The sequence below is a fragment of the Perognathus longimembris genome, chromosome 22 (assembly GCF_023159225.1).
Source record: "Perognathus longimembris pacificus isolate PPM17 chromosome 22, ASM2315922v1, whole genome shotgun sequence".
NCBI lineage: Eukaryota > Metazoa > Chordata > Mammalia > Rodentia > Heteromyidae > Perognathus > Perognathus longimembris.
Window position 1 is genome coordinate 25157668 of NC_063182.1, and position 13423 is coordinate 25171090.

The 13423-nt window shown below is 39.5% G+C and overlaps 1 protein-coding gene across 8 annotated transcripts; it reads left to right on the forward strand.

The window, feature by feature from the left end:
* Nucleotides 1-480: 480 nt before the first annotated feature.
* Rfesd (Rieske Fe-S domain containing) lies at nt 481-11363 on the forward strand. 8 transcript variants are annotated; one of them, XM_048331488.1, is made up of 4 exons: nt 481-564; nt 8557-8729; nt 8867-8901; nt 11073-11363. In XM_048331488.1, the coding sequence occupies exons 2-4, from the start codon at nt 8558-8560 to the stop codon at nt 11334-11336; spliced, it is 471 nt and encodes a 156-aa protein (XP_048187445.1). In that variant the 5' UTR covers nt 481-564; nt 8557; the 3' UTR covers nt 11337-11363. The 8 variants fall into 8 exon arrangements, with proteins under 8 accessions (XP_048187445.1, XP_048187449.1, XP_048187447.1 ...); XM_048331492.1 differs by lacking the exon at nt 481-564 and adding an exon at nt 1099-1117; XM_048331490.1 differs by lacking the exon at nt 481-564 and adding an exon at nt 1221-1283.
* The last annotated feature ends 2060 nt before the right edge of the window (nt 11364-13423 follow it).

Here is a 13423-nt window from a genome sequence, read left to right on the forward strand (position 1 = left end):
TGAAAATATTTACATATACATTTATATATATTTTTACGTCTCGAAACAACATATTTAAACTAAGGACAGTACCTGTGCTTGGGAATCAGTGTTGTGATTTTTATTGGTCCCTTGAGTACACAGTATACGGCTACCAAATTATTCATATCCCCACACTGTATTTTAATTCAGTCATTCCCTTGGGCTGATGAGCTCTCCTGCTATTCTTATTCTTTCGCTGTCATATACATGGACTGCACGCGTGGTGGATGAACTCCTGAAATGTTTTTATAGGGTAAAACGTGAGATCAAGAATCACCTAGAAAGAAAAAATGCGACTCACACTTGTCCTACGGACGACCGAGACTGCACACGTGGAGATGCTGGCAGAGTGCAGTGGCTATAAGTCACCGTCAGGTGGGGTCACCAGCCACAGGCCCCACGGAGGCGGGGACTCTGGGGTCACGTGACTGCGTTGCCCCGCCCAGCGGTGCTGCTGCGTCGGCTGCGGCTCTTCAGCTCGCGCAGTCGCAAATCCCAGTAGCGGTTCAAGGCCACACGGAGGCCCGGGAGGACTTGAGCTCTGTAAGTTCCTATCCGCGTCTGGTGGTTGGACTGAAGTGTGTGGGGCGGGGCTCGGGGCGGGGAGACGACCGGGGGCGTGGCTATGGTTGAGGGGCGGGCCTCTAGTCGTGGGGCGGGGCTCACGGAGCTGCTTCCGCCCGCGCAGCCGCAGGCCTGGGCTTCTGAAGGCCGTGGCGGTCTCCACTGTACGCGGCCTCTCGCTTTCCCGGCCCCGTTAACTCTGGGAGGTGACCGCGTCCGGACTGGCTGACCGTGTGTACCTCGGCAATGCGGCTGCAGGCCCAGGGCAGCAGGCGGGGCTTTAAAAAACCTGCTTTCCGGACATTCGTACCCCCCTACAATAGAACAGTGCCCCACGATGTCTGCAGCCCCGGCAGCCCCCGCGGTCCTGGGCTCTGCAGTGGGGGCCGCATGGGGGTTGCCACGCCCCGTCTCACCGGTGCAGATCGTTGTTTCTGAAGTGCTCAGTGCCGCTGGAGGTCACGAGAGGAGAACCATCTGCTAGGAAGACCTAGAGGCGGCTGACAGCCCGTGCTCAGGCCGGGCCCCGGACGTGAGGAGAGCCTGCCGGGGCCTCCTCCGCCCTCGCCCCGCAGGCAGCCGGCCCCTCTCACCCGCGCAGCACCAAGTCACGCAGAGCCAGGTGGAGCTCACCTATGATCACACACCTCCAAACCAGACGAACTGCCACTGTCCAGAAGGACCACATGACTAACGAGGCAAGGACCCATTTTCCAACATTTGGGTACACAACTCTTGGCCCATTCGCATTCCTACATTTAAATCCAGAACTCTCTTTTCGTATACTTGTATGTCCCATCAATACAAATAGAGTAAATTTTCACTTCGTTAAAGGTTTTACTTCAAGATGGCTTACTTGCAGATCTCATGGATGTTTTAAGATAACTCTATAGATGTTACCTAAATGAGAGTTATAGCTACCTACACATTACCTCATATTAGCTTTTTTTTTTTTGGCCAGTCCTGGGCCTTGGACTCAGGGCCTGAGCACTGTCCCTGGCTTCTTCCCGCTCAAGGCTAGCACTCTGCCACTTGAGCCACAGCGCCGCTTCTGGCCGTTTTCTGTATATGTGGTGCTGGGGAATCGAACCTAGGGCCTCGTGTATCCGAGGCAGGCACTCTTGCCACTAGGCTATATTCCCAGCCCCTCATATTAGCTTTTTTTTAATGAAAATAAGCTAACACATGCAAAAGGCCCAAGTAGTAGTCACTGACATACAGCTAATTTTTTAATGAACTGTATTTTACTTTTAAAAAAATTTAAGTTTATTGTAAGGGTGATGTACAGAGGGGTTAAAGTTACATAAGTCAGGTAATGAGTACATTTCCTTTTAAACACTGTTACCCCCTACCTCATTTTCAGTTCATCCCCGCCTGACTTCCTTCCCACCCTCCACCCCTAAGTCGTATAATTCATTTCCAACACAATGTCTAGGGAGTTTTGTTGCTGAATTGTTCACCCTTTGTCTCCCTTTTCTGTGCTTCCCTCATTTATATTAGAAGGTGCCTATAATGTAAAGCCAATGGGTAGTAAAAGAAATAATTGACCTGGGAATGTGGCTTAGTGGTAGAGTGCTTGCCTAGCATGCATGAAGCCCCTGGTTTGATTCCTCAGTACCACATAAACAGAAAAGACCGAAAGTGGATCTGTGGCTCAAGTGGTAGAGTGCTAGCCCTGAGCAAAAGGAAGCACAAGGACAGTGCCCAGGCCCTGAGTTCAAGCCCCAAGACTGGAACACACACACACACACACACACACACACACACAAATAATTACACTTGGACATGATTAATTAAACATCACTAGAGAAGTCTAAACATTTACACAGTGAGAACAAAGGAGGATATTCTTAGGAGAGGATCACAAGTGCTCAATAGCTATTTGCAAATGCTCATATAAAATGATGCTTATTAAAATGAACTCCAAGAAATGGAAGTTTTCTTTTTTGTACAGTTTGTGGTTTTCTTTTTTTTTCCCTTTTATCTTTGGTTTATTCCCTTATCACAGCTAGTTTTATCTCTTACTTAATCTGTTATCCAAAGAGTTACAAAAACTACTATGGCATTTCTGTTTCCTGAACCTAAAAGCAGTGTGTCACTCTGGAGATAAGCATTTGGATAGTATGTGAGCCAAGCCCCAGACTTAGTAAAAGCCCCTTAGTCATTGTTCAAGAGGAGTAGTAAGAAGTAAGTACCCTCAATCTCACGTCTGTTAATTTCAATGTCTTATGGGAAGTTGAGTTAGTTATTTTTTCAATCCAACCCTAAAGTGTATCTGTATTGGTAACGCATCTATCTACCTAATAGTGACTGAGAACCCATTTATCTCATTAATCTTTTTATATATTTTTAGCACCTTTAGAAATGTAACTATAGGATTTTTTTTTGGGGGGGGGGGACAGTTATGGACTAGAATAGCTAAATTTTTCTAAGGAAAGTTTTCATCTAGCTTCCAAACTTGGTAAGTTGCCCGATTTTCTATTTTCTCTTATTCAGTTAAGATTCTGCTATTTTGCATCTTTTGTACAACATGGTGACTAGAGTTAATAATATATTCTTTATGCTAAGAGTGAATATAAAGTGTTCTCACTACAAAATGATAACTGCATGAGGTAATGTATTAATTAGCTAAATTTATTCTACAGTATATATATTTCAAAACATGGTGTGCATGGTAAATACAATTTTATCTGTTAATTTAAAGAAAAGCAAAATTTGTAAAGATTCAATCATAAATTTGAGATAGAGGAACTGTGTAGAAGTATGACTAGCTCATCAAAGTAACAATAATTAAGGTGACCACATAAACTCCTTGTTGTCTGAAAGGATGGTAACATTCACAGTATTTAATTAAGAATAATACAGGTGTTAATTATCATTAGTCTTCAGATATCATGAATACTAGCATTTATGATGCATACAGGAATGGATGAGATATGTTCCTAAGCACACTGCAAGGTTGTAGTCATAATTCCCTGCAAGCTTTATCACTTAACCCCAGCTTTTTCTGCTCATTTCTTATCAGTCTCTTCAAAGTTCACTGCAGTTTTTCTTGGAAGCAAACTTTGTAAAGACTGCTCAAAGAGAATGAAATTTGAGAAAGGACTGTATTTGCTTTTCATTTATTTGGTTGTCAGGAGAGCTTACCTAACTTTTGAAGTTAAGCTATATCTCTTCCCTTTTGTTAGTGCTTGATTCTAGTATTTAATAGTTTGTGGAGAAAGTTTTGACATAAGCTGTACATATTCTCAAATAATTCATGATTCACATGAAGGTTCATTCTCTGAGGATGCAAAATGCAACTTTATCCTCTTTTTGTCTCCGATGTGGGGGTCACCTGAATATAAAGCAGGATATGATAAGGCCTACTGGACACTTAAATGGGCACATTAACTTGTAACCCTCAGCCACCTTTGAAGTTCAGGAGGAAAAACATAGGATACATCTTAAATAGTGAAGACCCATTTTAAATGGAAGAACTATTTTGAGATATCCAAGAAATGTTATTTATAAATATACCCTGTAAACATCTATTTATGAACAATATATTGTTTTGTTTTGCCTACTTTTGCACTGAATAAAAAGTATTAACATACTCTGAATTATCTTCAAATGTTTTCACTTGTACTTTTTTTAGTGGTAGTGGTGTTGGGATTTGAACTCAGGGCCTTGCGCTTGGGCACTCTACCACTTGAGCCAAACCCCCAGATCTCTTTTCTTTAGTTAGTTTTAGAATAGTATCTCCAGTTTTTGCCCAAACTAGCATGGACTACCGTCCTATTTATGTTTCCCATGTAGCTGGGATAACAGGTCCTCACTGCCTTCTAAAGAGCTGGGATTACAGACAGAAGCCAACATGCTGGACTTGTTATATTTTAAAAATCTAACGTACATTTCAAAAATTAGTTCTTGAAATACAAATGCATTTTCATTGATATATATATTATATGACTATATTATGTAATATATGTCTTATATATAGCATTCCATTGAATAAACATACAAATTGCATATACTACTATGATGGATTTTGACGTGTTTGCTCTCTTTGCTTTTATAATCATTCTTGTGCATGTTTCCTTGTGTAACTCTTTGTATACCACATGTGGATTATTGGGTCATGACCATGTTTACTATGTTTGGTAATGCCAAACTGTAGTAATAGCATTGATTTATGTCATTACTAGCAGTTGTTCTCTTTTTTCATCAATACTTGTTATAACTTTTTGCTAATCTGGTAGACACAAAGTAGTATTCTATTTGTTGTTTTGCTTTGCATTTGTGAACATCTGTACATGTGATTACTGGCTATTATATTTCTTCTGCAAAATGTTTGCTCTGGATTTTTCTCCATTTTTCTACAGCATTTTTTTTACATTTTTTTTTACTGGTTTTTATATTAAAGTTCTTTATATATTATATAACTCAATCCTTTGTGGATTATGTGTTGCAACCCATAGTCCAACTCCATAACCTATTACCCAACTCCAACTATTTTCCTTTAATTCAGGTCACATGTCTCTTCATATAAGCATTTTTGCTGGTTGTTGTATGTTTGGTCACAAAGTCTGGTAAAGGCTGCACTCCCAACTTTAGAGGTAAATAAAAACCACCTAGCTATTTCTGTACTTTGGGTGCCTGCCAAAACCAGATGACTATTTAGAGAGATGGAGTATTCCAGCTTCCTGACAGCCATAACTAACTCAGAAAACCATACCCATGGTCCTCTTTGCCTTTTCTTATTATAGCTTTTTTATTGTGAATAATTTTAAATACAGAACAAGTATTATTGTTCTATGCCTTTTTTCCCTTCAAATAGCTCATACTTTTTAAAAATTTTAGTGCTGGGTATTGATCCTAGGATCTGGCACAAAATAAATACATACTGTACAACTGAGCTATATACTCTCAGTCCAAAAACTAGGTTTCTTAGAGTAGGGATTAGCCCTGCACTCCAGAGTATGAATTTGACGTCCTCATAACTTCCTGAGCTGCATTTGTGTGGTTTTTCCCTTACACAGTGAATAAAACTTCCTCCTCTCTCTAACAGTGCGCATGCTTATCTGCCTTTTCCTCTCTCTGACCCTGATCCCTGAACCCCAGTTTTGGAGTTCAGGCTATGTTGACGTCATACCTGCCTTCCAATTTTCTCAGAGCAACCACCCTTTCAAAACAGTGGCCTATAAATTGTCTTTTTCTATTGTTCACTGCCATGAACAACACAAATTTTTATTTTTAGACAATAGTTTCTCTGTTTTAGATTCTTGCTTTTAAAAAGAACCTTGTTCTTTTCCCTCCTAGCATTAAAAAGTTTCCAATCAGTCATACAGGATTAAATAAATATTTTTTAAAGTCATGAGGAAATTTCTCTACAAAAGTCCTGAAGCCTCTTGATACCATCAACAACAAATTTCCCTTTATCCGTAGGTAATTGGGTTCACAGCAATAAATTGAATATGTGTGTTTATATTTAAAATGTTAACCTAAGACTTAAATGGAATTACAATGTCTGGTTTCTATTAGTAAAGGAAAGGTGTATCATGTAATTTCCTATGAAATATAGACAGTATGATGACTTTTGGATTACAAAGGATTGTCTTCTCAAAATTGGAATATTATTTGAAGTAGACATGTCATTTATAATTTTGATAAATATGTTCATTATAAGCAATTATAGCCATATTTCATATAGTATCTATCATGAGCATTTCACAGAAAATGTGTTAGCTTCAACAGCAATTGAGTCTCCACAGACATCATTTTTGCTCACTTCCTTTTCCATATGCAAGTCCCTATTTTGCATAAAGCTGAATTGGATATCTTCCAAGTTTGGGTTGTTCTGTAGATTCCCATTCTGATTATATAAGTCCATAAAATTATGAAATTGTTCAAATTAAACTGAAAAGGGAAATATTGAATAAAACCTAGGCTTTCCAGCTTTTAAAATGGCTGTTAGCTTTTGTTCTGGAAGGCTTATGTTTGATATACTTACCAAAGTCTCAAGATAACAAAGAGCTGGGTGCCAGTGGCTCACACCTAAGTCCTAGCTACTCAGGATGCTAAGATCTGAGGATCGTGGTTTGAAGCCAGCCCAGGCAAAAAAGTCCAGCTGAGGTAAGAGTCTTACCTCCAGTTAACCACTCAAAAACTAGAAGTGGTGCCGTGGCTCAAGTAGTAGAGGACTAGCCTTGAACACAGCATTCAGGCCCTGAGTTGAAGCCCCACAACCGGAAAAAAAAAATAACAAAAAGTAATTCAGGGGTTGAAAACAAGCACATATGCCATTTTTAAGAGTGGTAGTTTCCTAACTTTGCATTTGGAAGAATGGTTGTAAGTCTTTGATTTAAGGACTGGATATGAATTAAGGAATGGATCAATTCTGAGGAATTTCCCTCTTTGCCTTTTAATTTCTACATTTGGCCAAAGGGATCTTAAAGAGGAAAACAGGATACAGACTTTAGAATTATATGGAAAAGAGTTGAAATAATTCTATTCTAAGCATCCTTACTAACCAATATTTGATTCTAAGAGAATGGAGGTATAGGGACTAAGTGAATTTACAAAGAACAAAAGGCACAGGATGACTTAGCTCTGAGCAGAACCACCAAAATCTTGGGACTCTCAGAGTTACTTAAGAAGCCCAGGTTTTCTTCGGGCATCCCTCACTGTGATACACTGGACTCTAGCTCACTGGCTGCCCATCTCCCAGCCTCCACACTGTAGAGGGAGCTCCAACTACAACAGTTGCAAAGATGCCTGAAACGCTAACCACTGACAGATCTTGGCCTTTGTTCCTCACATGGAGGTAACTTCTCTATTCTGAAAATATACTGAAGGTCTCTGGGTCACTTTCAAAGAAGTTTTCATATATCTGTGCTGAGGGGAAAAGAAATACCTCAAAGTTCTTTTCTACTTGTTGAGGAGAAAGTCATCTGCTCAAATGCTCCAAAAAGGGCAAAAGAGCAACAATTTCTGTGGTAAGAAAATGAAAGGCCTTCACTCATACCTGTCCTCTCTAGCTAGAATGCTCAAGCCTGTAATCCCAGCTACTTGGGAAGCAGAGATCTGGAGGATCACTGTTTGAGGCCAGCCTGGTGGGGTCGGGGGAGAGTTCTATGCTAACCAGTGGCTGGTGCAGGCACCAATGCCAGTCATCACAGCTGCATGGGAAGCTAGGTGCAACGGTGCGCAGGGCCAGATGACCCAGGCATATAAAGCAAGACCTTATCTCAAAATAATCAGTGCAAAATGGGCTTGTAGAGTGGCTGAAATGGCAGATTACCTGTCTACCAAGAGTGAGGCCCTGAATTCAACTCCTGGTACCACCAAATGGGAGAGAGATGGGAAGGGGTAATTTGATTGTGCGTTCTGGATAAAATCAAATGAACAACTCTAGCAAGGGAACCAACCCAACTCAGCCTATGGTCAACAGAAGTCTGAAGGCAATGCAGATTTTTTTTTTTTTTTTGGCCAGTCCTGGGCCTTGAACTCAGGGCCTGAGCACTGCCCCTGGCTTCTTTTTGCTCAAGGCTAGCTAGCACTCTGCCACTTGAGCCACAGCACCACTTCTGGCCATTTTCTGTATATGTGGTGCTGGGGAATCGAACCCAGGGCCTCATGTATACAAGGCAAGCACTCTTGCCACTAGGCCATATCCCCAGCCCGGCAATGCAGATTTAAGTCAGATATTTAGTATGAAATAGAGAATAAAGAGGTAGTACAGTTTTAGTCTCCATGCCTAAAGTTTAATCATGAACATTGAAATCTGTCTCACCTTAAGAGTAAGGAATTGTTCCTAGTTTTGGCAGGCATGAAGAGTTGCTAACACACAGTGATGTCTAATTATAATCTAGTATTATGTTTTGTGTTATATAACTATAGGAAAAATATCAGTCACGAAGACTATTCTTATAGCTCTGTAAGTTAAGCTAGTGAAAAATGACTTGAATTTTTTTTCTATTTTTTAACTAGCATGGACCTTGAAGACTCTGAACAAGATCCTGAAGAGAAGTATTCTTCTGTCTGTGTTGGCAGAGAAGATGACATTAAGAGATCTAAGAGAATGACAGCTGTTGTCCATGATAGAGAAGTAGTCATTTTCTACCACAAAGGAGAATACCACGCAATGGATATCCGCTGCTACCGTGAGACTTTACTTCTCATTTGTACAGCTTGCATTGATCTGAAAACAATGGAAATTCTGGGGGTGGGGATTGGTTTTTGTTTGGTTGGTTTTGCTTTTGCTTTCAGTGAATTGATGCCATATTCAATTCCTTTACAGATGCAGGAGGGCCACTACATTTGGGAGAAATAGAGGTATGTACAATTAAATTTATTCTCAAAAAACTCATATGCTTCCTATTTACATTCTTATGATGTTTTTATTTCATTATTCAGAGATCATTTATATTTAGGTTATGTTACTTCTTAGAGCATTGATTATAATGGCCAATGTTGTAAGTATTCACAACCCTACAATGTAAAGTCAACCATTTCACAGATAAATATGAGAACTACACATGCCTTTTGACTTAGGTGTTACACTGTGGGATGTCTACCCTCTATGGACATAATTGCACAAATGCTAGTCTATATAAAGGGAAAGTTTATCAGCATTATTTTTTATAATTAAAAAAACTGAAGGCAATCCAAATGTTTTAACATTAGGAAGCTAAATATACTATAATATAGCCACACTGCGGTATACTAGGCAACCATGAATGTAGGCTAGTAGATTTATCTGTGTTGTTATGGAGAGATGTTAACAATGTATTTATATCAAGGCAAAAAGGTAGCAAGACCTCATCTTCACCTCAGGCATCTGGGCCCATGTCTGATCTCAGCTAGGTAGAAAGTATAGATCTGAGGCCAGTCTGGGCACAAAGTACTGAAAAATGCTGATAGAAAAAGGACTGGAGATATGGCCCAAGTGGTGCAGAATGCCAAGTATAAAGCATTAAGTTTAAAAATCTAGTTCTACAAAGTAAAATTGTCAAGTGTTGGTATAAAAAAAAAGTACATAATACAACAGTAGTTCTGGTAGATCCCTTTGGGTGGGGAGCAATACTGGGGCTTGAACTCAGTGCTTTGTGCTTAATAGGCAAGTACTCTACAACTTGGGGCAAAATCCTTGATTGCTTTAGTCAGGGTCTCATGATATTATGCCCGGGCTGGCTTACCCCTCAGTCCTTCTGGTTATGCTTCTGTCGTAGCTGGGATGACTTAAAGGTCTGTGTCTAAAAGCCCAGCTATGGTTAAGATGATAGAGTAGCGGGAATTTTTACCTACATGGTCTTTGAACCTTGATACACCTGATCTTATGAGGTCACTTTGTGGCCAAAAGCATGAGCCATTCTTTCTGGCTTCTAAATCTAATTTGTTTGTGGTTGTTGATGAAAAGATATGGTTATCATTCCAAGATCTAATTTTTTAATTAAAAATAATATTCGGCTTCTACTTTATAATTTAAATTTTATTATTAGTATACAACAATGTAATAGGTATTTTTTAACATTTGTAAACAAACTACACTTTGATTTCTTAACCGAGGAAGAATAGGGGAATTGCCCTTTTTCTTGTTTATATGCCAACACTAACTGCCTAATTTTTTATTTCTCTCTTATCTCTAACTGATGTGAAGTACAAACCTAAACTTGATTTTCACTCTCTCTACACTTGACATATACCTGGTTCCATATTGGCTCCTGTGTTCAAATCACGCAAATGTGAGCGCTAACAACAGTATGGGGCACAAATCAGTTCTGTAGTATAGGAATACTGGTGCTCAGAGAATGCACAGACATGGTGGTGGGCTTCTTACACACTCAGAATGTTGTGCCTCCCACCCCAGCTTACTGGATTTAAACAGACCTGATTTAAACATGAGCTAGAAAACTCAATGCTCCTAAACATTTGAGAAGTACTTCATTAAGGCAGAAAAAAAAATTGCTTATCACTTCATATCCGCACTCACAACTTTTAACTCTTCTTGAACTTACATGTGGAGCTTACAGTTGTTACAGCAGCTACTGAGAATTCCTTTAGGAGCCCTTGCCCCATTTCTGTCAAGACAGATAAGAGCAAGGCAGCAGTGGAAAGGTGGTTTGCCTGAGCAAGTCATATTCTGACAGAGCTCCATCTCACTGGATTTTAGTCACCTGCAAAAAGGATTTATGGCTGTCCTCAGATTAGGTTATGCTTTATAATAAACAATGTGTAAATGGGAGTAAGAAATTAAAGATAGCCTTTTTCTCTTTTCTTTTCTTTTTTTGAGACTGGGTCTTACTTGGCCCTAAACTCATAATCTTCCTGCATCAGTGGTACTGAGATTATAATTGTGTAATCCTCAAAGTCTGGGATTATAGGTGAATACCACCACACCCTGCCTTCTGACCCATTCTTCTATATTGGATTGCATGCAAAGTCTAAGATTTATCATGCATACTTAAAATTTCAAGTCTGTTAAATCAGTTATTTTTCCTCCTCAGGATTTTGATGGACGACCATGTATAGTTTGCCCCTGGCATAATTACAAAATTACATTGGCAACAGGAGAAGGATTATACCAATCTATAAACCCTAAAGATCCATCATCAAAACCCAAATGGTGCTCCAAAGGGATAAAGCAAAGGATTCACACAGTGACAGTGGACAATGGGAATATTTATGTGACTCTTTCTAAGGAACCCTTTAAGTGTGACTCTGACTTTTATGCCACTGGAGACTTCAAAGTAATTAAAAGTTCTTCCTGATAAAAATAGATGGCTATGAAAAATGTATATGCTTGAGATATTTTTAGGATAACTACTTTACCACCAAAGGTAATTTTTTTCCAGCATGGGTTTAAAGAAGTTAAATAGGAGAAAAAAATCCACATTTACTATAGCTGACTTTGTCCTGGGGCAAGGTTTTAATATGTACAAAGTTAAAACAGAGCTTTGATACACACTCACACACACACACACACGTATAGAAACTATATGATGTACACATCTCCAATTCTTTCTAACCACTAAAACAGTTAGTTTGTTCTATTATGGTCAAACTAACTGTGATGGTATCGCCCTCAGCACGACACGCAAGCGCTGCTGTCGATTGGCAAGTGGAGGAAATCAAACAACACCATGTCAGTAGAAGACACATATCTCGAGGGCAGAGCTGGCACATCCCAACAGAGCTAGCATACTGTCTTGTATATTCTGAACATCCTAGGAATCTTAGAAGAACGGAACCTAGAAGAATGGACATGCATCAGCTAGTGTGACTCTCATGTCAGACACATGTGGGCCCCACATGAACAATGACGCTTGCACGCAGGCCTTTGTCTTGCTATCGAGTTTACTTTAAAGACCTTTCTTATGCATAGATAGCTCTTAACCATCACAGATTCTCCTGCAGTGTCCTTCCTTCTGCCAAACTGTCCCCAGTGGAAAGGAGAAATGTCTCCTCAGGTCCCGACGCACACCACCAGCGCTGGTTTACCCCGTGCCTTAAAACTTAGACGGTTTGGAGATGTCACTTGTTACATTAAACTGAAAACTCCTTGAGAAAAAAAAAAAAAACACAAAACAGAGCTTTGGCATGCAGCTTCATTCTTCCACTCCTTTCACTGATACATCCAATGATTTTCTACCTTTCATATTATTAGTTTTACATTTTAATTGCACAAAAATCATTGCATTTGGTTGCTGGAGATGTGGCTTAGTGGTAGAGTGCTTACCTAGTGTGCATAAAGCCCTGGGCTCAATTCCTCAGTACACAAACACAGAAAAGGCCAGAAGTGGAGCTGTGGCTCAAGTGGTAGAGCCCTAGCCTTGAGCTGAAGAGCTCAGGAACAGTGCCCAGTCCCTGAGTTCAAGCCCCAGGACTGACAAAACAAAAATCATCATATTTTAAATGTATAGTTTTTCCAAATATATAGCAAGCATTTTAAACTTTACAAATGGCTACAAAAGTGGGATGAATTTTCAGTTGAAAATTAAACTTCCCAAATGGCTGCATATCTAAAAAATAAGCCCTGGTTTGTTTCCAGCCAAGAAAGATTCTCGAGGTAAGAAAGGCATAAGAGATTTATTCCTCATCTAGTGAGCCAAAGTACTTTGCTTATATGAAATTTTCAAATGAAGTTTCTAAAAATAATTTTGAGAGAACTTTGTGCTTGTGTGCACACGTGTTGCCTGATGTAGATTTTGTTCTTCAGTGTTCACAGGTGGGGTTGATGTTCACTCTGGTTTTACCAGGCCATTCATTTATGGCCAGTTACTATTGTTACATTTGGAATAACACAGTGAGGGGGCCTTTCATTGCGAAACTGAGCGGTACATAGTAGAAGCTAGGAGTAATTAGGACCAAAAAGACTGAGTGCCTTGTGAATTCACCAGGAGGATTGTTAAGAATAGAACCATATACAAAGCATAGTAATCTTCATGATTTATGACTGAACTAAGAGTCCTAACCTAGTACTTAACATTCTAAGGGACCCACCTGGACCTTCTACCTTGACTGAATAAATCAGTAAGTGAACAGGCAACAAAGATTATGCTTACAGACATGTCCAGTTCTGTTGGATAGCAAGAAAGTATAATACCTTTGTTACTCATTTCTCAGATTATTAGCAAGCCAGGCTTCACTTTTTAGCATGCATTGTTTATAGCAGAAGGTATTTGCCAAATACGGAAACTGCCAACTCTGGGGTAGATAATTCAGCTTGTTTTACATAAAACAAGCTGAGATCAGCATTTGATATATATGTGTGTGTATATATATATATAATGTTATATATCATTATATTAATGTCATATATATTTAGCATTCTATATATATACATACACATACATAT